Source organism: Lithobates pipiens, unplaced genomic scaffold (genome assembly GCF_037356315.1).
Source record: "Lithobates pipiens isolate NorthernLeopardFrog02 unplaced genomic scaffold, aLitPip1_a1.2 Scaffold_10, whole genome shotgun sequence".
NCBI lineage: Eukaryota > Metazoa > Chordata > Amphibia > Anura > Ranidae > Lithobates > Lithobates pipiens.
In genome coordinates, this window is record NW_027507686.1 from 23,178,687 (window position 1) to 23,203,897 (window position 25,211).

Genomic DNA, 25,211 nt, shown 5'->3' on the forward strand with positions numbered 1-25,211 from the left:
AGGGACCGCCCCTCTAGCAGAATTGCACCCTATCTCTTCCGCCTTAACAAGAGCGGACGATCGCAGCTACAACAAAGTTCGATAATCAACGTTTCCCCATCTTTTACAATGCGTGGGGGCGCAGTGCCTCCCCCTCAGTGCAGGTGCGGAATTGTAAAATTGGAATGCATTAGTATCTCACCGACGCTTCCCTGCACTGCTCTGCTGATGGGGAGGGAGTCGGGGGCCGGCGAAAGAGGCTTTGTGCGCGGCTTCCGGCACTAGTGCCGGGGGTTGCCTAACCCTGGGGTAGAATATATTGTTATTGATGAAATTGTAACAATGATGGAAAGTGGGATACAGTGCTTGTATATACTACAGCAATTTTATGTTTAATATTTTGTAATAAAAATGTTATTTAATATATGTATGTACGTGTGATGTGAGTACTGACTTATATTTAGTACCATGGAGATCCTTCCCCCCGTCTTCTTTTTGTTTCCATCACAAACAGATCATCATAAGAACTTATAGGCATGCCAGGATCCTGTATCCACATGCATGAAATAGATCAAACTCTATTCTATTACATAAAACATTATCCTGGACTGTGTAGGTGCGTGCTGTGTGAACAAATGGGGCCCCGTACAATTGACAGCAATAGTGTTAAGTCATTTGTGTGTTAGATTTGCGTCCCGTATTGCACAGAGCTGACAGCTGGCTTTATTATCACCTGCCTCCCATCTCTGACATGCGTCCGCAACCTGCCCGGCTCCTAATATCACACAAGACAAGAGCGATTTAAAAAATACACAACGTGTCATATTACTAAGGGTGGGGGGCCACCCAAGGACATCATCTATAAAAGAAATGTGTCAGGACCCCGATATATAGAGAGACGTGTCTAAACACAGCCTGGGGAATACATAAACCTGGATTGTCTGCTTTCCGAAATAATTATAAAGACAACGTATCAGGATGATATCACTTTCTCTCCAAGAGTGCAACATATTACAGTATCAAAAACCAGAACCTTGTTGTCAAAAGGAATATAAATAACTAAAGAAGCGGTGTTATCTGATATGGTCATGTAGGCTCTGGAGCTGGGAGGCAGCACGCAGGAAAGGAGGCGACAGGGAAGCAAGCGTTAAGCCTCGTACGAACAAACGATCGGATTGTTGGCCAACAAAACCATGGAATTTTTTCCGAAGGGCGTTGGCCGAAACTTGTCTTGCATATACATGGCCACACAATTGTTGGCCAACAACTATGATCACAGTGGTGTACTACATGGTTTTTCAGCTCTTTAGCGCCCCCCTTTGGGCTCCTTCTGCTAATTTCGTGTTAGTAGAAGTTTGGCGAGTGTTGATTCGCACTTTTCAGTTCATTTGTGAACGGCCGTTCGTCAACAAGACATGTTGCGGAATCGGAGGAGATAACGTGTTATTTATTATTGGCCTTGGAGTTATTGCTTTGACATTATTTTTTTTGGTTGAATAACTATTTGATTTGGCATATTTTCTATATTTTCGGATACATAGAATGCACTTATTGGTTAAGTTCTATTGGCAGATAGCATGTCTAATTTTTTTTTTTAATGCACAATAAAAAAATTGTGGAGAATAAAACTTGGCGATGTGCTTTACTTCAAATGACAGTTTGTGAGTAGGCAGTTACATTTAAAAAAAATGAAAAATTGACAAAGAACACCAACATAGTTGTATCTTTGGTCTTAACTACAGTATAATGGTGCTGTGGTAACTCAAATAAAAAAAAATAAAAAAAAAAAATAAAAAAAAAAAGCATAATAATATTATTCTTGATATCACTAGAAAAAAAAAAAGCCTTTGAAAATTCGTTTGCAATAACTCCATCAGTATCGGTACAGAGAGTAAACTGCGCTATTCAAAAACCTCCCTACAAGCAGCAACTCTAATCGTAATACTCCGATGTGGCAAACTAAGTGTAATGGCGAGCTGCGCTATAAAAACAAAAAATAGTGCTAAAAAATAACTCCTATAAGAGTGAAATGATCAAAATGCAATATCCTAGACTAGATAAAAATTTATAAATCTCCATTAATTCATACAATGGATCAACAACCCAAATAGAATGACAGTGAACATTGAATAGTAAGTACTATAATAAATAATATTATGAAAATTATTACAAAGTATGTGAATAAATTAAATCATTAGTACCAAAATGTATGTGTCCCTCATAATACAGGCACATAAACTCAAAACTGAAAAAGATAAATTCCAATAAATGTGAAAAATAATTGAAATAAGATATTTTTCTTGGGACTTTAAGTGACTATATCTTATTTCAATTATTTTTCACATTTATTGGAATTTATCTTTTTCACTTTTGGAGTTCATGTGCCTGTATTATGAGGGACACATACATTTTGGTACTAATGATTTAATTTATTCACATACTTTGTAATAATTTTCATAATATCATTTATTATAGTACTTACTATTCAATGTTCACTCTCATTCTATTTGGGTTGTTGATCCATTGTATGAATTAATGGAGATTTATCAATTTTTATCTAGTCTAGGATATTGCATTTTGATCATTTCACTCTTATAGGAGTTATTTTTTAGCACTATTTTTTGTTTTTATAGCGCAGCTCACCATTACACTTAACTCGATCAGTATCGCCAGCAAAGCAGCTTCATTATTATCCCATTAAAGAAGAAGAGAATTGTGCGCTGCATTTCCAGATTTCATAATTTGCCGCGTCACGAATGCTAACTCTCCATTGCGAACGCTAGTTTACAAGACCGACCGCTTCTAGCTCGTCCTTGCTTCCGAGCATTCCGGTTTGTACTTTAGTCTTTTGTTCGACGGATGTGTACACACGATCGGAAAATCTGACAACACACATTTGTCCGCGGAAAATTTGAAAACATGCTAGCCAACATTTGTCTGTGAAAAATCAATTGTCCGATGGAGCGTACACACGGTCGGATTTACCACCAACAGCCTGACATCCAACATTTCCCGTCGGAAAGTCCGATCTTGTGTACGAGGCTTTAGACCTTAGGAAGCCTCTTTGCACTGAATCTCAGACAAGGCAACAAAAGCTTAAAGGGAAACTCGACTTCCTTGGAAAAAATTAAATAGCATATACTGTACATTGCTGCACAAACCTCCCACTGACTTCACCGATAGTTAAACAGTTACGTAGTTAGGTTGAATAAGGACACCAGTCCATCCAGTTCAACCCGAGTGAGTGTCTACAATTGTCCCTATCCCTGTACACTCACATCGGTCCCTACCCTAAAGGAGCCCACAATCCAAGATCCCCATTCATATACTAGGGGCCAATTTTGGATAGAAGCCAATTAATCTACCTGCATGTCTTTGGAGTGTGGGAGGAAACCGGAGTACCCGGAGGAAACCCACATAGGCACAGGGAGAACATGCAAACTCCATGCAGGTAGTGTTGTGGTTGGGATTTGAACCAGCAACCCTTTTTTACTGCTAGGCGAGAGTGCTAACCACTACACCACTGTGCCACCCACAGGGCACCTTTCCTTCCACTGACACCAATGACGGAGCACTATTTTATTCCTTCCAGTGACAGAGCCCTATTCCTCCAAATATCACAGACAAGGCACTATTGCTTCCACAGATACCAATAATGGGGCACTATTCCTCCCACTGACACCATTGATGGTGCACTATTCCTCCCACTGATACCAATGATGCGACTATACTGTATTTCTCAAAGAGATACAATTGATGGGGCACTATCCCTTCTAATGACATAAATGATGGGGCATTACTCTTCCCACAGATACTACTGATGGGGCACTATTCTTATTGACACCAACGACGGGGCATTATTTCTCTCTTTCATTAACATCATTGACAGGGAACTATTCCTCCCAAAAAAGGAAGAGAAGCGCCAGGCGAAGCCTAGGGCAGCATTATTTTATTTGATTAAAATACAAATTGTTGAGAGTATAAGGTGCTAGTGAGGGTAGGCGCTTTCCAGAGCCAGCATCACAGAAGAGCCGCCGGGGTTGTCCCTGTGGAAGGGTCCACAAGCACTGTGTGTGAGCAAGAGGCTGAATCCTTGAAGGACCGGGGGGGACGGGGGGACGCCAGCAGTGCAACTCTGTGTAGGAGTGTTCTAGAGCTGTTAGAGTGGGGAGCCGCCTACCACTGTGTCTAGCCAATCAGTTTGTGTTTGGAAGGCACGGCAAAGTCTCGATCAGCCTGGCCGATGCATTCCGATTGGCCACACACAGTGGTAGGCGGCTTCCCACTCTGACAGCTCTGGAAAACTCCTACACAGAGTTACACAGCCGGCGTCCTCCCCAGGTCCTTCGAATCTTCAGCCTCCCGCTGGCACACAGCGCCCATGGACCCCTCAACAGGCCCACCCCAACAGACCTTCTGTGATGCTGGATCTGGAAAGCACCTACCCTCACTAGCACTATGTAAGTGCACCTTATAATGTCAACTATTTGCATTTTAATCAAATAAAATAATGAAGCACTAGGATTTGCCTGACGCTTTTCTTTCTTTTTTGCCTTCCTTAGTGATCGGTTCCCCCAGCCCACGCCTGAAGCAGTTTCACTCCCTTTGCAGCATTTGTTTCAGAGATTGAGAGTTGACAGGGATGCACACACCGCCTAGAACCCCATGTTCTATTCGTTCATTTCAGAACTTCAAATCGATCGATTTTAACAAAAACTTTAGTTTTTTATTTTATTATATTTTTACCTCTACAATATAATTTTAATTGTTGCTATTTATGAACCAGCATACTAATGCATGTCCTCTCACTATTTTTCATAATCAGGCGTTTCAGTGCTGAGCGTTACAATAGTGCTTTATGTGTTTTTTTCTAACTATTCCTCCATATGACACCAACGACGAGGCACCATTCCTCCCACAGATAGCAATCAAGGGGCACTATTCTTCCCACTGACACCAAAGATGGGCCCTATTCCTCCCACTGACATCAATGATGGGCCCTATTCCTTCCTCTGATACAAATGATGGGCCCTATTCCTTCCTCTGATACAAATGATGGGCACTATTCCTTCCTCTGATACAAATGATGGGCCCTATTCCTTCCACTGACACCAATGATGGGCCCTATTTCTTCCACTGACACCAAAGATGGGCCTTATTCCTTTCACTGACACCAATGATGGAGTACTATTCCTCCAAATGACACCAATGATAGGCTACTAGTCTTCCCACTGACACTAATGATGGGCCCTATTCCTTCCTCTGATACCAATGATGGGCCCTATTCCTTCCACTGACACCAATGATGGGCCTTATTCCTTTCACTGACACCAATGATGGGCCCTATTCCTTCCTCTGATACCAATGATGGGCCCTATTCCTTCCTCTGATACCAATGATGGGCCCTATTCCTTCCACTGACACCAATCATGGGGTACTATTCCTCCCACTGACACCAACGATGGGGTACTATTCCTCCTGCTGACAACAGGTTCTATGTAAATTCTTTTTTACTCCCACCAAGCCTTAGCCATTTTCTACTCCCACTAGCCACAGTATGGCCCCCTAAAATCTGAAAAACCGAAAAATGGCCCTTTGCTTTGAAATGAATTATAAATTATGCCAAGTGACTTGGCTTTGGTAGCACTCCACAAAACAGAGTGGCCCTAAGACAGGGGTCCTCCAATTTAAGAATTCCACATAAAAAACCAAACACATAAAAAACAAACAAAAAGAGCGCCAAACGATTGTGTCAAGAAACCTTTTATGGTTATTATCACACATATACTGGCAAACAGGCAATCAATGCATTTTGGGGGCCTTAAAGCTCCCTTCATCAGATCTTGGAAATTGCAGCAAAAACACGTCTACTGGATTTAAAGCAAAAGCTCCAGGGTATAAATCTCCAGCAGAAGGCAGGCGTCCTACATATCAATTCTTTCACCTGTCAGATTTATAACCAGGAGCTTTTGCTTTGAATCAATTGTGCTGTTTAAGCCCCGAAATGCGTTGAATTTCCTTTTGCCCTCCAGTGATGTGTAATATCAATATTAACAATAAAGGATCTTGAACCTCCTGAACTCTAGGCAGATATCAGATGCAGCTCTGTATTTATTTATACATCAAGATACTTTTATATACAGTGAGTAAAATAAGTATTGAACACATCACCATTTTTCAAGGTAAATATACATGTCGGTAACAACCCATACATACCAAGACACCATAACAAATAAGTTCAGAAATTAAAAGGGATATTAAAGTCTATTTTTTTTTTCTCCTTTAAAAATAACAAACATGTTCTAGTTAAGTGCTCTGTGTAGTGCTTTTGCACAGAGCAGCCCTGATCCTCCTCTTCTCAGGTCCCTCTTCGGCTCTCCTGGCCCCTCCCTCCTGTTGAGTGCCCCCAAAGCAAGCAGCTTGCTATGGGGGCACTCAACAGGAGGGAGCCTCCATTAAGACACAGAGTCACGGCCCAGCCTGCCCCCCCCCCTCCACCTCTCTCATTGACTTTGATTGACATCAGCAGGAGCCAATGGTGCCGTGGTGCTATCTCAGCCAATGAGTTTGGAAAGCCAAGTCCCTCTTGCAACATCGCTGGATCGAGGTGGGGCTCAGGTAAGTATTAGGAGGGCTGCTGGACACAGAAGGTTTTTTTATCCCATGCAATCCATACATATTACGAAACCAAAAACATATACCTTCAGAAATGAAGTGTAATAAAATGGAATGGCACAGGGGAAAAGTATTGAACACGCCAACTGAAATGTATTTAATATTTGGCACAAAATCCTTTGTTGGTAATGATGGCTTTAAGACGCCTCCTGTATGGAGAAACGAGTCCCATGTATTGCTCAGATGTGATTTTGGCAAATTCTTCCACACGGTCTTCAAATCTTGAAGGTCCCGTGGTCCTCTTCTATGAACTCCAATCTTTAGTTCTTCCCATAGATTTTCTATTGGATTCAAGTCAGATGATTGGCTGGGTCATTCTAGCAGCTTTATTTTCTTCTTTCTTTGAAACCAATTGAGAGTTTCCTTTTGTGTTTGGAGTCATTACATAGTTACATAGTTAGTAAGTTTGAATAAAGACACCAGTCCATCCAGTTCAACCTGAGTATCTACAATTGTCCCTATCCCTGTACATTGCACACTCACATCGGTCCCTACCCTCAAGGAGCCCACGATCCAAGGTCCCCATTCATATACTAAGGCCAATTTTGGACAGAAGCCAATGAACCTACCTGCATGTCTTTGGAGTGTGGGAGGAAGCCGGAGTACCCAGAGGAAACCCACACAGGTACAGGGAGAACATGCAAACTCCAGGCAGGTAGTGTCGTGGTTGGGATTCAAACCAGTGACCCTTTTTATTGCTAGGCGAGAGTGCTAACCACTACACCACTGTGCCACCTATCATTGTCTTGCAGAAACGTCCATCATCAGCATCCTGTTAGATGGCAGCAGATTTTTATAAAGAATGTCTTAGTACATTTTTCCATTCATCTTTCCTTCAATGACATGAAGTTTTCCAGCACCGTATGCTGAAAAACAGCCCCACACCGCAGTGTTCCCACCTCCAAACTTTACTGTTGGTATGGGGGTTGTTTTTGGGGTGATGAGCAGTGCCATTTGACCTCTAAACATGGTGTGTATTGTGGCAAACCAAAATAGTTCAATTTTGGTCTCATCTGATTAGACTACAGCCACGGCCAAAAGTTTGAGAAGGGCGCAAATTCTGCTGCTCTAAGCCCCACACACACTATCAGATTGTCTGCTGATTTTTTCCTTCAGGTTTACCAAAACCATGTAGTGTAAGGGCCTGCCTGATTGCATACACATTGAAACCCCTAAGGTTTGACCTCATATTATATGGTTTTGGTAAATCTGATGGAAAAAAAAAATCAGCAGAAAATCTGATAGTGTGTATGGGGCTTTAGGCTAGGTTCACGCCATCCAATTCGCAATAGCAAGGGAATTTGACCGGCTCTCTATGGAGCCGGTTCACATATCTCCGCAGCGGGTTCCGGCACGATTTGCACAAAAACGAAGTGCATCTTTTGGTCTGTTTCAGGTCCAAATTCAGCCAAAAATCCGGGCTGAAATCAGACCTGAAATGGTGAACCGGGATGCACCGGACCCCTGCTGTGCGGCGCATGCCGCTCATATGTAAACCCAGCCTTAGGGTTTTTAGATCTTTTTATACTGAAGTATAATTACAAGCATCTCAGAAGTTTCAAAGGCTTTTATTGACAATTACATGACGTTTTTGCAAAGAGTCAATATTTGCGGCGTTGACCCTTCTTTTTCAAGAACTCTGCAATTCTCCCTGGCATGCTGTCAATCATCTTCTGGGCCACATCCTGACTGATGGCGGTCCATTCTTGTATAATCAATGCTTGTAGTTTGTCAGAATTTGTGGGGGAGGGGTTTGTTCACCCGCCTCTTGAGGATTGACCACAAGTTCTCAATAGGATTAAGGTCTGGGGAGTTTCTTGGTCACGGACCCAAAATTTTGATGTTTTATTCCCCAAGACACTTGGTTATCACTTTTGCCTAATGCCAAGGTGCTCCATCATGCTGGGAAAGGCATTGTTCCTCACCAAACTGTTCTTGGGATGGTTGGGAGAAGTTGCTCTCGGAGGACGTTTTTGTACCATTCTTTACTCATGGCGGTGTTCTTAGGCAAAATTGTGAGTGAGCCTACTACATTGACTGAGAAGCAACCCCAAACAATCGCAAAAAGGGGATTCAGAGAAAATTACTTTACCCCGGTCCTCAGCAGTCCAATCCCTGTACCTTTTGCAGAATATCAGTCTGTCTCTGATGTTTTTCCTGGATAGAAGTGGCTTCTTTGCTGCCCTTCTTGACACCAGACCATCCTCCAAAAGTCTTCTCCTCCCTGTGTGTGCCGATGTCCTCACACCTGCCTGCTGCCATTCCTGAGCGAGCTCTGCCCTGGTGGTGCCCCCGATCCCACATCTGAACCAACTGTAGGAGACGGTTCCGGCGCTTGCTGGACTTTCTTGGGCGCCCGGAAGCCTTCTTCACAAATGCAGTGGAAATGTTTTTTATGGGCTTAAGTTAATTTTCATGGCAAAGAGGGACTTTGCAATTAATTGCAATTCATCTGATCACTTAACATTCTGGAGTAATGCAAATTGCCATCATAACCATTCAGGCAGCAGACTTGTGAAAATTAATATATTTGTGTCATTCTCAAACTCTTGACAATGGATGTATATTCTCCCAGTATTTCACAGGCTTGTCTAAATGTCGTACAGCAAACTTTAAATGCTCTTAAACATGCTTTTCCTTCAGCAGTGGAGTCTTGCGTGGTGAGCGTGCATACAGGCCATAGTGGGCGAGTGCATTACTTATTGTTTTCTATTAAACGCTTGTACCTGCTAATTCCAGGCCTTTCTGAAGCTCTCTACAAGTGGTCCTTGGCTCTTGGACAACTCTTCTGATCATTCCTTTTACACCTCTGTAAGGAATCTTGCGAGGAGCGCCTGGTTCTTGGTCAGTTTATGGTGAAATTAGGTTCTTTCCACTTTCAGATTATGGCCCCAACAGTGCTCACTGGAACATTAAGAAGTTTAGAAATCCTTCTGTAACCAATGCCATCAGTATGTTTTGCAACCATAAGGTTGTTTAGTTCTCTAGAGAGCTCTTTGCTTTTATCCATCATGAGAGGTTTCTTGTGTGACGCCTTGGTAATGAGACACCTTTTTTTTTTTACAGGCCATCAGTTCAGACTGAACCAGCTGATATTAATTTTCACTGACAAGGGGTAGGATTGTTTCCTAATTAATGACAGATTTCAGCTGGTGTCTTGGCTTTCCTGTCAGGAACCATGAAATCAGGCCGAGACAGAAGTACAGTTAAATCACACTTGTTCAATAATAAAAGTAAAAAGAACAAACGTAGTCAAAACATAGCCAAAGTCCAGTAACCGGAATGGATAGTCAGCCAAGCCAGAAGTCAGGGATCAATGCAGTGGAACAGCAAGCAGGATCTGGAGCCAGAAGGGATGTCAGCAAAGCAAGTCTTAAACAGGAAAGAAAAGGGGAATGGGGGCAGGCGGGCATTGGGACTTTGTGACACAACACTAAGGTAGAATGAGTCATCAAATATAGATGCTTGATAAGCAATAGGTGCACAATACAATAAATGATGCACATATTAGAATAAATATGGTAGAGTGGATAGACCAATCATGTTTTATCTCGTCATAGTAAAATTAGTAGCATATTAAACACTGTAGCACATGATTAATAATAGTAGCATCAGCAGGACACCCAACATAGATATAACTAATGAAAATGATATTAAATAAAATTGATGACTCAAACAATCGAAACCCATGATGTACACATGATAGCTGCGACAGAACATCAAATATAACTGCTCGACGCAATTGCCTCATATAAAGTCCCAACTATTTTCTCTTTTCAAAGTCTTGAACAGGATCGCAGGAGATAGTCTCTGTGATCTTGACCAAGGCGAAGGCAGAGATCTTCTGGACTGGATGGCTTAAGTAGGCAGGACTGATGAGCAGGATATCATCAACAGCTGAGCAACTGTGGAAAGATAGGAGCTGGCAATAAGCCGACAGCTGAGCGGCCAGCTCAGAGAAGGAAGGGCTGAGCCCAGCCCTGACATTTCCATGCCTTTTTGCACCTCCCTTTCTTCATGTGTTCAGGACTTTTTCCCTGTGTCATTCCATTTTATTACACATAACTTCATTTCTAAACATATTTGTTTTGGCATCTTTGTATGTATGGATTGCATGGGTTGTTACCAACATGTAGTTAGAATTTTAGGTCAATAGCACCTTTAGAAATATATTTACCTAGAAAAATGGTGACGTGTTCAATACTTACTTATTTTACCCGCTGTATATACTATATATAAAAAAAGCATAATAAATATTTTATGTATTTTAAATTAGTGTAAGTAATTGAAGTTGACAGTAGCCGCTTCTTGCAGTTCCAATACAGCATGAATCAGAGAGCTTGATGGAGAAGCAGCACAAGGAGCCAATCGGGTGTGCTGCAGTGCTTATGTGCTAATAAGAAACATGCAGATTGGGGGGGGGGGGGGGGGGGGGGGGGAGTAGAGTGACAGAGATGATGCTGCTTCTCAATTTACTGCCCAGCAACAGTCTAGAGGAGCGTCCATGAAGATCTGGGCTCAGGGAAAGTGGGTTAAAGGGTGCTTGAATTAGACTAAGGACATCTAGTGGTGGAAATTAAGCAGGGGGGTGGGGGGCAACTCTAGATGGCAGGCGAACGTTGCAGCAAAAGACGATTTTTTGGTTGCTCTGGGACAAAGCCTAATTGTCTTACATTTTCTTTAGTTATTTCTTCCTTTTAAAACACGTGTAGTTTAACTCTTAAAATACCAACAGATGTACATACACCTTTTACATTTGGGATTGAGATCAATTAAAATTGAACTTTGATAACTAAATCGGAGAGTAAACAATTATTTCAGCACACGCATCGATAGGAACACAGCGCCCCCCCCCCCCCCCCCAAAAAAATAAAAGTCTTTTGACCCCTCCCAGCTCGGCGGGAGAGGCGCTTTCATTAAAAGCTACGAGAGCGTGGCAGCAAAGCACAGCGGCCGACTTCCCCCAGCGCTGGCAGTCACTCTCATCAAAGCATTAGCAATAAAACGGTTTTAATGAGATGCATTAAAAAGTCACACTCACCTCGCAAGTCATTTAGAAAAGAAAAATCCCGCCTGCGAGTGACCTGCGAGGACGGCGATATTGCAAGCCGCAAGTAACATCACAAATCATTAATACGATTAGACTAAATTAAATCCCTTTGAAAGTACAATCAAGTAATGGGGATGGGATTCATGGCGGCACGTTGGCTTTTTATTTAAAGGGAACGGATAATGGGAATAAAGTGGAAGCACCGAGAGCCAATCAGGTGTGCTGCATGTAAAACGACAGAAGGAGAGAGCAGAGGGATGAGCTCATCAGTCTTCTGTTGCTCCCTTTACCATCCAAACCCAGGCTAGAGCTGGGGAGGTGAGCTAGTTGTGCTGTTTAAAGTGTCTGTTTCCCCAGCATTTCATATTCCTGATATGTACCTCTGCTGCACCATGTACTTGTATGAGAAAGTCTTCTGTTCTCTTTGTATTGCATACTTTATGTGAAATCCCCGGTGTTCCAGCCAATCCCTCTACTTTCCTATTACAAACTGACCACACTAAGCAGCAGAGCACACCGTGGTCAGTTCTCTAGCTACGATGGGAACTCAGTGGGCTCTCCTCCAATGATCAGACCCATCTTCATAAATCTCCCCCCCCCCCTCCCTGCCCCCCACCACAGCCATTCACTGGGAAGCTTGGCGTTCTGTTGCTTCTCTTCCCCCAGCTCTTAGCCCTTGTACACACGGTCGGAGATTCCGACGGAATGTGTCCTATCGGACCGTTTTGTCTGATTTTCCGACTGTGTGTGGTCTCCATCGGACTGTTTCCCTCGGAGTATCCGACGGACCAAGTTTTCCAACTTGTTGGTAAAATTTTCCGACAAAATGCTCCGATCGGACATACTCTGATCATGTGTAGAGAATTCCGATCGGACAAAGTGCCACGCATGCTCAGATCAAATTCCTACACCAAAGCTATTGGCTACTAGCCTGAACGTAGTCCCGTCGTAACAAAATAACGTCATCACGTCGGATTTTCCATCAACTTTGTCCGACCGTGTGTATGCAACAGTTTCGGACAGAATCCGACGGATTTGGTTGTCGGAATCTCCGACCGTGTGTACAAGGGCTTAAGCAGCTGAGAACAGAGGGACTGATCACTTATAAAAAAAAATTAAAAAAAAGGGGGGGGGGGCATTTATAAAAAAAAATTATATCTATATATCAGTGATGGCAAACCTTGGTACCCCTGATGTTTTGGAACTACATTTCCCATGATGCTCATGCACTCTGCAGTGTAGTGGAGCATCATGGGAAATGTAGTTCCAAAACATCTGGGGTGCCAAGGTTCACCATCACTGCTATACACAAATGTTTTGCCTTTCATTTTCATTTTAAAACGAACGGGTTGTTTTACAAGGTGATCATTTACAAATCACTTTACAGTTGACCTCCGGCCTTCTCTTTCAGTCTTGCACAGTTGTACCGGCTCCCCCCCTGGACTAAAACGGCTTACTCCGATTTCACCGCACACTGCGAGCTTCTCACAACGTGCATTAGAAGCTGCAGCAAGTCAGATAGAGCACCGCCTCATTTCCTGGCTGGAGGACTTCTAACATCATGTAGCTTTTTCTCCCCAGCTGGACTCTCCCTGGCCCACACCTTTCTTTCGCTGAGCCTCAATTTTTTCAATCATGGAGGCTCAGCATCACACATGGGCATTACCTATGCAAATACAGCCTGCCTGGGAACCCCCCCACTCCTCCAGACTGACATCCACCCATCAAGGTATTTTGGCATTTGCATAATTCCTCCCAAGAGCCAGCCCACTGCCTGTATCAGGACTGAGGGATTTTTCGAGTACTGAGGCAGGGTGCTGTGATGTGTTCGGGAAGGTATATATACAGCACCTCCCACCAGCCATGATCTGGTCACATTGCACATAGAAGCACAGAGACCTAGTAATGATATAACTGGGTCTGAAATAAGGTATGCAATGGAAACTGAAACGTTTATTATCTTATTTTAATTTCATATGCTGGGGGGGCAAGAAAGGCAAAATATAGACAGAATAATCTACTTCAACTGAGGCCCTGCTATGCTTGAGAGGGTTTGGGGAGGTTGGCTTGATGCACAAGGCTTGGCACCAGTAGACCTGATTATAGATAGGATATTGTGCTAGAATGCTGTTGGTTACTCAATGCTGGTTATTACTACCTGACTTTGGAGTATGCAATATTAATGCTCTATTGGCACTGTAATTTCTGTTTTCAGCCACTAGGTGGGGCTGTATGTTCTGAGCTCTATACAGTTGGAAGCTGTAATTGCCTATTTGTTTTATTACTGTTTTGTACATTACAATTTTGCATTCTTTTGTGAGCGTTTGTGGACCATGTATGATTAAATGTGTTCAAATAAAACATTTTTTTTTCTTTGTTTTATGTTTTATATCAGAACAGAGAAAAGTCAGGCCACCAAGCTGGCATTGCTGTCTAGCAGTGCTTGGTAAATCTCAGGTCTGGATGGCCAAAAATACAAATCCTTTAGTAGGTAAAACAGATTTCATATACGGTATGTATTGCAGGTGTGTATTTGTCTGGAGTTCAGCTTTCGCTAACACTAGAAAAAATGAATAATACTGGAAAACCTACTTAAAAAAAAAAATATAATAATAATAATAATAATAATAAATAACAACAGAATATGAGAAAAAGAAAAGGTGTAAAGTGGGCAAATACTGTATGTCACTTAAATGACTTGGGGCACATTCACACAGAGGCGCTGGCGTTAAAGCACCACTATTTTTAGCGGCGCTTTACCGTCTTTAGGTTGGCCGCTAGCGGGACACTTTCAACCCCTGCTAGTGGCCAAAAAAAAGGTTAAAAGCGCTGCTGCAGTGGCGCTTAGCCTGCGCTGCCCATTGATTTTTAATGGGCAGGGGCGAATTAGGAGCAGTGCATACACCGCTCCTAAAGCGCCTCAAAGATGCGGCTTGCAGGATACTTTTTAGCATCCTGCCAAAGCACCGCTCCAGTGTGAAAGTACTCAGGCTTTCACACTGGAGTGACAGGAGAGGCTCATTGCAGGCGCTATTTTTTTAGCGCTATAGCGCCTGTAAAGCTCCTCAGTGTGAAAGTAGCCTTAGTATTGACAAATATGTCAGAAAAAAGCAAAAGGGACACAATTACTGAAGATGCAGCGAGCACATTCCTTTAGCTTTAATAAAGGTAAGAAATCGTTGACTTTGTCTTTTCTTGTCAAACTTGCAAATGAAGAGCAATCAGAACCTTTGGCACCCGAGATAGGAGCAAATCCCAATCATACACAGCCGTAACATGAGCCATTATCTTACCAGAGTGAGAAGTATCGATGGGCTTTTTGCACTTAGGACTTTTGCAATCTGGTGAAAGAAAGAACAAATATTAAGAGACGAAATGGAATCAAAACAAAATATAAACACACCGAATGGATCAAAAAGCCCTTCACTCAAAAGCGGTTCCTTCTTACCAAACCCTGGTTATGCCTTCTAGTCGGGTCTCAAGTACTACTCCATAGAAGCCACTTCACCGATGATGGCCAAAAAGCCTGAAACATCTGTGTTCAGTTTGTAATAAATGGGTCTACAATGTTAGGCTTTTGGGGGAGATTTACTAAAACTGGAGCACTCAGAATCTGGTGCAGCTGTGCGTGGTAGCCAATCAACTTATAACTTCAGCTTATTAAATTAAGCTTTCACAATTAAACCTAGAAGTCGATTGGTTTCTGTGCAAAGCTGCACCAGATTTTGCACTCTCCAGTTTTAGTAAGTCTTAAGCCCCATACACACTATCAGTTTTTCTGCTGAGTTTTTCCTTCAGATTTACCAAAATCATATAATATGAGGTCAAACCTTAGGATTTTAAATTTGTATGCAATCAGGCAGGCCCTTGCACTACATGGTTTTGGTAAATCTGAAGGAAAAAGTCAGCAGAAAATCTGATAGTGTGTATGGGGCTTTATGGGATTCTGGATGTGCATCTTTCTGATGGGGCATAATGAATTATTTGCATGGCACCATCCACTTCCTAAAGTGAGGAATCATATTCAAAATTTTGGAAGATGTAATGGAATGAGCCATGTGAATGCCTTTGGTTTTAAGACAAAACAAAAAATACTGCACCATCACAAACGGCATAAGATTAAAAGGACAACCATAAAAAGCATACCAATTTATATTGTAGGTAGAAAGTCCCAAAAAGTGCTCTCTCACTCGGCCCTTACGTCACTTCTTTGAGACCAGCAGCATCCCGACATCTCTATAGCAATATCTTTTGAGAAGCTACCTCTTTGTCAAGCCTCCATAGCAATGCATTTTAAAGCACAAACTCTTTGGCAAGCCTTGACAAAGAGGCTGCACCTTGAAATGCATTGTTACAGCGACATTGGAAAGCTTATGATTTCCAGAAAGGGATGTAAGATTCTAGGGGTGACACTTCCAGTTCCCTACTGAATACCGGCACATGCGCAGTCGATGGCCAATCACTGCCACTCTAGCATGCGGTTTCCCTTTGACTGTGCATCTGCCTTCCTCCTCTGGATAGGCCACCAGGCTCAGAGGTTGGATTTCCACCTTTCTAAACCATACAATGGTTTCGGGAGTCTCATATCTTCCACCATGTAAGTGGATGCTTAAATTTTTTAGGTGCATTGGCTCACACATTAATTGTAGTTTTTTCCTTTATTTGCCTCCTTACCATCTATATGAGATATGGGGATTGGCCACATTGATTCTTCACAGTGGAGCCCTTATCTGTCTGCTGAGGACTGATAAATTCTGGTACTGGATGTACCTTGCTGTTATACTTGTTGGGACTTACTACCTGCATAATAAATTGGTATCCTTTTTATAGTTGTCATTTAATGGCATTTGTATTAGAGCATTTATTGATTTTTTTTCAAACATCACACTGTTAGCTACTGTGGCAGCACAATCTATTTTGGACTTTTATCTTTGATACCTTTAGGTGATCTTGGATGGCGCCAAGTTACTACACATTTGTTGTCCTTCACTTTTAAAGCAACTTTCCTGTACTACACACCAACTGGGTTAGAGAGTCTTTGATCCCTTTAGTCTCACAATGATCTGTATGGTTATTTTGTCTCAGAATTTGTACTAATATTACACATTACAGTTTTTTTTCACTGGTAGATAAACAGTAACAGAACAGAAATGTTTAGCCATATCTTTAGTAAACCGGTGAGGAAAGAAATATGCCATTACAGACTTGGATTTGAAGGGTGCCGTCTCTGGGGCTGTAATCCTCATTATGATTCCAGCCCGGAACAAGCATACATCTAAGGAAGCCTCAAAACTTGCTTGTCCCGCCATGCATGCTTGTCACACGTCGGTGGTTGAAAGCATAGTAATAAAGCCTTGTAAAAGTATTCATACCCCTTGAAATCCTCCACATTTTGTCATGTTACTGCCAAAAAAGTAAATGTATTTTTTATGGGGATTTTATGTGATAGACCAACACAAAGTGGCACATAATTGTGAAGTGGAAGGAAAATTATAAATGGTTTTCAATTTTTTTTACAAATAAATATGTGAAAAGTGTGTGTGGGGGGGGGGCACTTGTATGGCGCCTCCCGGAGTCAATACCTTGTAGAATCATCTTTCACTGCAATTACAGCTGCAAGTCTTTTTGGGGATGTCTCTACCAGCTTTGCACATCTAGAAAGGGACATTTCTGCCCATTCTTCTTTGCAAAATAGCTCAAGCTCTGTCAGATTGGATGGAGAGCGTTTGTGAACAGCAATTTTTAAGTCTTGCCACAGATTCTCAATTGGATTTAGGTCTGGGCTTTGACTGGGCAATTCTAACACATGAATATGCTTTGATCTAAACCAGGAGTCTCAAACTGGCGGCCCTCCAGCTGTTGCAAAACTACAAGTCCCATGAGGCATTGCAAGGCTGACAGTTAAGAGCATGACTCCCAAAGGCAGAGGCATGATGGGACTTGTAGTTTTGCAACAGCTGGAGGGCCGCCAGTTTGAGACCCCTGATCTAAACCATTCCATTGTAGCTCTGGCTGTATATTTAGGGCTGTTGTCCTGCTGGAGGGAGAACCTCCTCCCCAGTCTCAAGTCTTTTGCAGACTCCACCTTTTTTTCTTTTAAGATTGCTTAAGATTAATTGCCCTGTATTTGGCTCCATCCATCTTCCCATCAACTCTGATCAGCTTCTCTGCCCCTGCTGAAGAAAAACATCCCCACAACATGATGCTGCCACCACCATGTTTCACGGTGGGGATGGGGTGTTCAGGGTGATGTGCAGTGTTAGTTTTCCACCACACATAGCGTTTTCCTTTCAAGGGGTATTACTACTTTTTCAAAGCACTGTAGGTGCTTTTTACGGAAGGCACAGTAAAGAGTGGGTATTTACTATCATGTCACTCAACTCAGTGCCTCAATCCACCACCAGTGACCCTCAATGTCTTCTCTTCTGTGTATGCTGCCGCTGTGACAGAGCTTAAAGTGATTGTAAAGGCTTGTGTTTTTTTTTTTTTTTTTTCATAAGCATGTTATACTTATCTGCTCTGTTGCAGTGGATTTGCTCAGAGCAGCCCAGATCCGCCTCTTCTTGGGTCCCTCTTCTGTGCTCCTGGCCCCTCCCTCCTGTTCAGTGTCCCCACAGCAAGCAGCTTGCTATGGGGGCACCAGAGACAAGTCACAGCTCCCTGTGTCCATTCAGACACGGAGCGCTGACCCAGGCCCACCCCCCCCCTCTCCCCTGATTGGCTAGCTGACTGACAGCAGCAGGAGCCAATGGCGCCACTGCTGGGTCACAGCCAATCAGGAAGGAGAATCTCGGATGGCCGAGGGACTCGTGGGCAAGGCTGGACAGAGAGGGGGCTCAGGTAAGTATTCTGGGGGGGGGGGCTGCTGCACAAGATTTTTATTTTAATGCATAGAATGCATTAAGATAAAAAAAACTTCTGCATTTACAATCCCTTTAAGGCTAGCAATTGGCTGCTCAGGAAAGGAGTACTACATTGGGGGGTGTCAGAGGAAACGTCTCAATTTTTCGCACAGCTGGAGGTGCTATACTAGGTTCCAGCATGGCACTTGTTGCTTACGGTGCCTTCTGCACAGTTAACCAGTGATGTTGTCTAGTATAAGTAAGCACCGGGTCACTTGTTTATTAACAAACGTCTGACACAGATCAGCTCCTGATGCAGCCACTCACCTTGTGAGTTTCTACAACATAACAATCTAACCACTGGGGGGGGGGGGGGAGGGGCACTAAGGAAATGCTCCCTCCTGCCTGCAGCAAACTGATGACATCTTCTCAACCTAGACAAAGTCCCTACCAGACTGAAACGCAAGAGTTATTTATTTATTTTTTTATGTGGCGCATATGATACTGCCAGGGGCGGACTGACCATCTGGGCACTCGGGCACTGCCCAAGGGCCCCATGTCACTAAGGGGCCCCCATCAGGGTTGCCAGAATCAATAAAACCAGGGACACTGTAAAAATCTGTGTTTTAAAAAAAAAATCCCAAGATTATAGCTGCCCCGCCTCTCCAGTACCTTTTCAGTGTGTGTATGTGTATGTGTAGTGTGTGTGTGTGTGTGTGTGTGTGTGTGTGTGTGTGTGTGTGTGTGTGTGTGTGTGTGTGTGTGTGTGTGTGTGTGTGTGTGTGTGTGTGTGTGTGGCCCCATAATCTCCTATTGCCCGGAGGCCCCATAATCTTGTCCTATTGCCCGCGGACCCCATGAGTTGTCAGTCCGCCCCTGGATACTGCCACTGTATATTGTAATAAGTCAGGAATTTAATTACATAGATTGTAGAAAACAGATGCATTATAAATCATGACTTATTACATTATACAGTATAAATACTCAGGCAGGGATTGGCGGTCAGTTATACTCACATCTCGCAAATTCCTCAGTAAGGCTGCAAATCACGTTTTTTTATGGACAGCATTGGGCAGACATTCACTTGAATGGCCTTATATGTGCCAAAGGAGCACGGGCACCTTTTTATGGTAGTGAGCATGTTTTTGCAAAGCGCATTTTGTTACGCAACTGCTACTCTTGTTTGGGGTGCCATAAAGAATTAATAGCAACCCAAGTGCGTTTTGGCTGGTTTTTTTTCACACGTTTCTATGAGTGTTCCCAAAAATTCAAAAAAGGTGCGAATGGGGCCTCATGGACATTATAAATAAAAAGGAGCAGGAGCCGAGGTTCCAACCATCCAGGTTGTTTGAGCCTCTCTCCGACAACATCTTTAACACGTTTCTGTTGCCAACGCAAGTTTCTTCGGAGAGTCATGGTAGGCCAAATAATAAAAGCCATTTGAGAAAATAAAAAGACTATAAAACAATACAAAACAAGAAAACCTCTCTGTGTTCTCTAGAATTGACTTTCTCAGGAACTAATTCTAGCCAGCTCAGTTAATAGAAATACATTCAGCTTTTTTTTTTTTTTTTTTAAGCCAGAGTGCAGCTGTAATCGCAGCAAAAGGTGGCTCTACAAAATATTAACGCAAGAGGGTTGAATAATTTTGCACGCCCCACTTTTCATTTTTTTATTAGTTAAAAAAGTTTGAAATATCCAATAGATTTCGTTCCACTTCACAATTGTGTCCCACTTGTTGGTGATTCTTCACAAAAAATAAAAATTTTATATCTTTATGTTTGAAGCCTGAAATGTGGCAAAAGGTTGAAAAGTTCAAGGGGGCCGAATACTTTTGCAAAGCACTATAATATAAATATAAATATAAATATAAATATAAATATATATATATATATATATATATATATATATATATATATATATATATTTTTTTTTTTTTTTTTTTTTGAGCTTTTGTTTTAAAAAATTCCTCTGTGACCATCTAGCCGCAGCGTCGGATTGTTTCTTGGGCACGCCGGTGATAACGATAAGCCTGAGACACACCAGCGAGCTGCAGGAAAAGGGGGGGGGGGGCGCCCTCTCCGCCATTTAAGAAAGTGATTTTGTGGCCAATGAGCAGCTTGGACCACTTTCATGAGAAAGCCAGCCACCGGCTGAAGAAAAAGATACCGGGAGTTATGGCCGATAGCTTCAGCCATAACCCCCGGTAAACCACTTGCCAACCTCTACGTATATACTGTACACGTATTCAAATGTTTTATTGTAAGTACTAAATTCTTATTTTGTGTATGAAATCTGTAAAATTAGGTCACAATCCTTATTCTTAGAACAAGGTTTATTTATATTCCTTTCACTAGAACAGCTTTTAATATGTTGCCTACCCAGATTCTCCATCGGTGTGAGAGATTATAAGGGCTAAACTCATCATTGGGAAATAAACTCTGAGATGAAGGCGAGGACCTAGAATACCTGTCCAAAAGACTGACAGCAAAAAAGACCAAATGGTCCGTCACGTCTGTCCATATTTTTAACCTAAGTATAGATCGATATTTGTCCCAAGCATGTTTAGAAATCACTTAGTGCCAGTTGACTCGCTACCTCTGCTGGAAGTCTGTTTCAAGGAAGCCAAGATTGGCACAAATAGTCTATACAAGACCACAAGGGACTAATTAATATGTCCCTCAAAGAGGCAAATTTAAAGTCATCACCAGGTGGTACATAGTTCCTTCTAAAAATTAGCAAAAATAGATCCGAACAGGTCTTCTCAATGTTTCAGACTAAGCGGCTATCGAGGACCAACATACTAGATTTGGTGGCAGTGAGACATTTGATGTTTTTTTTCCCCCTCACTTCTTTCGACTCTTAGAGCTTCAGACTGAAAATACTTCACATCTGATTCTTATTCGCACAAAGATTTCATCCAGAAACTGGTCCACCCCACCTGATCATCTGGTGACCTGAGTACCCCCAATATTCTAGTGATTTACAGAAATATCCACAAACACCCCCTGCAGGCTCATTGTTTACATAGACAAAATCTGAAGCCAGTACCAAGACATTTTCCATAACCACCAATAAGAAGGAAGCTTGACTGTAATTGGTGGTACTGGAAATTAAGAAAGTGGAAGATACAAAAGCACAGGCAGTACAGTTGCAGTGACCACGTGAGGTGCTTTCTGGATTCTGGCTAAAGGAAATACAATCCCAGTGAGCCTGGGAGGTGCTCTCTGGGTTCTTACTGCAGTGGATCACAGACACTTCACATTAAGGTAAATGGAGGGAACTTTCAGATCTTTTCTCATGCCTGCATGATAGGTTTAGAGAAGGCCATTCTAAAGCCTCATACACACGATCGGACTTTGTACAAACTTTCCCGTGGACTTTTGTACAAAGGGCGTAGTCCACAAGTTTGTATTGCATACACACAGCTGGACTTTTTAGGCAACAAACACGAACGTAGTGACGTTTCAAACGTACTGATGACACTTCAAAAGAGGACGTTCAATTACTCCAGTGCCACCTTTGGTCAACTTCTGTATTGTAGTCTGAACTTTTGCATTGGGTCTGAGCATGCGTGTTTGTACCTTGTACAAAAGTCCGATGGTTTTGCGTACACCCGATCGGACTTTGCTCCATCGCACTTATGTTGTCAAAAAGTTTGTCCGTTCGCACAGCCAACAAAAGTCCGATGAAAACAGAAAAAGTTTGTCCGATGGAGCGTACACACGGTCGGATGTTGCTCCAAAACAGCTAATTTGCATGTTTGTTGTCAAAAAGTCAGATCGTGTGTACGGGCCTTAAGAGTCAATTAGAAAGCAATAGTCTGAAGGCAGACAGTATTAGCCATGTCCTCTCCGTCTCCTGAGGGCTTGAAAGAAAACAGACATTATTCTCTTGCTTTACAAAACCCATAATGTGTTGGGACACCACTGTCATGGTGTCAACCTGTGTTAAAGTGGTTGTAAAGGCTGAAGGTTTGTTACCTTTTAATGCATTTTTTTGTAATTTTACTAAATCATTTTAAATAAACAGTAAGAAAAAGGAATATCACAGGTCAGTTTAAAAACCTATAAAATTAAGAGAGAGACCCTGTCACTATACTACATTTAAGATGCTAGGGCTTCCATTATCCTTTTTTTATGGATATTGCTCTTCAAATGCAGTATTAATCTTCTTCTGATACTCTTACATCTTCAATATAGTGCACTGGGTGCAGACAGGGTCTCCCAAAAAAAAAAAAAATATATATATATATATATATATATATATATATATAAATTTGACCCAACTGGTCAAGACATACATAACTTTAATATAAGCAAGAGAAATAAATAGATTTGTCTTTGACTTACATCACAGGTGTAGTGGACCTCATCCACAGCGTACTTCTTCTTAAAGTGCTCAGGAGCGTGAATCCTGGAAGATGAGAATAAATAAATAAAAAGGTTGTAAACTTTTATTTTCAGTGGACATAAATTCATTAATTATATATTCCACACAAGAACAAATGAGGTTTAAACGTGAGCAAGGAAACAGATAATTTTACTGTGAAGCAGCTTGGGCAAACTTGGGTAGGTGGTTTACATTTTCGAAGGGATATCTGTTGGAATATTACATGACCCATCCATATCCTCTGTATCTTCTTAACTCACCATCTTTCAACCAGAGTTCAGAGGATTCCTCCTGTGTTTTTTTTTTAAAGGGGTCCCTGGTTTCTCCTCTAATGTAACAAATTTAAAGGAAATTCTTCCTTCAATTGTCCACCAATCTAAAGGGAGGACCTTTGTCCACTCCAATACTGTAAAGAACATTTCAATTGTACACCAATGTGAAGATTCCCTTGTCCGAATGACCCTCAAAAAAATAAAAAGGTAAGACGTCCTTCTCTGCTGACTACCAAATTTAAAAAGGGGCTCCTCTTCCCTAATCATCAATGTAGGTGGAATTTTACCACTGGCCAGCAATAAGGAGGGTCCTTTGTCCAACGGAGCATAAATTCAAGAGATCCTTCTCAGCTTACCACCAGGGGCTCTTCTCTAATCGCCAATGTAGAGGGCATTTCTCCACTAGCCACCAATGCAAGGGGTCTCTTTACCGAATAGCTATAAAGGTAAAGAGGTCCCTTCTGCGCTGACCATCATATTTAAAGGGGCTCTTCTTTTCCTAATCATAAATGTAGGTGCCATTTTTCCACTGGCCAGCAATAAGGAGGGTCCCTTGTCCCACTGACTATAAATTCAAGAGATCCTTCTCAGCTTTCCAACTGTGGTTTTTCTTCTCTTATCATCACTGTAGGGGGGCTTTTCTCCACTAGTCATCAATGAAAGGGGTCCCTGTACCCAATGACCATAAATACTGACCACCAAATGTAAGGGGTTCCTTCTTCATTAATCATCAAAATAGGGGGGCATTTTTTCACTAGTCACCAATGTAGGGGGTCCACTGTGCCACTGACCATAAATGTAAGACAACCTTCCCTGCCGACCACCTAAAATAAGGGGGCCCTTCTTCCCAAACCATCAAAGTATGTGGCATTTTTCCACTGGTAACCAATGTGACAATCCACTTTTCCACTGACCATAAATGTAAGATGTCCTTCTCTGCAGATCCCCAATGTCAGAGTGCCCTACTTCACTAATCGTCAATGTACAAGGCATTTCTCTACTGTCCACCAATGTGAGGGGTACCTTGTCCCATTAAACATAAATGTAAGACATCCTTCTATGCTGGTCACCTAAAGTACCAGAACCATTCTTCCTAAACAATCAACATACAGGGTATTTCTCCATTGGCCATCAATGTGAGGGGTTCCTTTACACAATGACAAATAACGTAAGAGGTCCTTCTGTGCTGACCACCAAATGCAAGGGGGCCCTTCACTAATCATCAATTTAGGATGCATTCCTCCACTGGTTGTCAATGTGAGAAGTCCCTTGTCCCACTGAACATACTCTTAAGAAGCCCTTGCTGACCACCAGGGGGCTCTCGTTCACCAATCATCAATGGGTAATAGCTACAACTTATTGATCATGTCCAAGAGTAGAATATAAATTATATATATATATATTCTAAGGAGTTCTGAGACCTGAAAATAATTTCAAGGGCTCTTTAGAGGAGAAAAGGAGGTTGAGAAAGGCTGTTCTGACTGCTGCACATTGGCAGGTGACAGTAGAGACACATACATAGAAAAAGACTGTAGTCTGATGCCAACAGTAAAACCAGTCTTCGTTGATTTAATTGGCAGAAATGCAAACTACTGCAAGGCTTCTGAAGTCGCCGGCTTATGCCACTGGTACCCAACCCATCAGTGAGATAATCTCTTTGTGGTGGGAATGGCCTTTAAATATTTCTTTCATATTCGACTGGTTTGCACCAAACAGAGGGAGGTTTTCTTAAGTGTAACTGTGCCTTCGACTTACTACAAAGTTACAATGTACAGTCTGATCACTGGGAAAGAAGACACTGGAGGGAATACTTTCTCCTGCCTGCAGAAGACTGATGACATCTTAGCCTAGACAAAGTCACCGACTCCAACTCATGGACAGCTTTTTAATGATGTAAATGGAGCCTTTATGAAAAATGATATGGTTGTATATTGTGACATATCAGGCATTTATTCACGCGGTCCACTTTAAACACGTCTCTATCTAGGTTTTTATTAGGAA

At 42.2% G+C, this 25,211-nt stretch overlaps 1 protein-coding gene across 1 annotated transcript in view; it reads right to left on the bottom strand.

Moving 5' to 3' along the window:
• The window catches only part of PEPD (peptidase D), a 250,241-nt gene that overhangs the window by 200,101 nt on the left and 24,929 nt on the right, over window positions 1-25,211 (bottom strand). The window contains exons 4-5 of the mRNA XM_077452749.1: window positions 22,899-22,962; window positions 14,998-15,045 (exon numbers count right to left, since the gene is read on the bottom strand). Coding sequence (XP_077308875.1) covers window positions 14,998-15,045; window positions 22,899-22,962 — 112 coding nt within the window. The remainder of the gene's footprint in view (window positions 1-14,997; window positions 15,046-22,898; window positions 22,963-25,211) is intronic.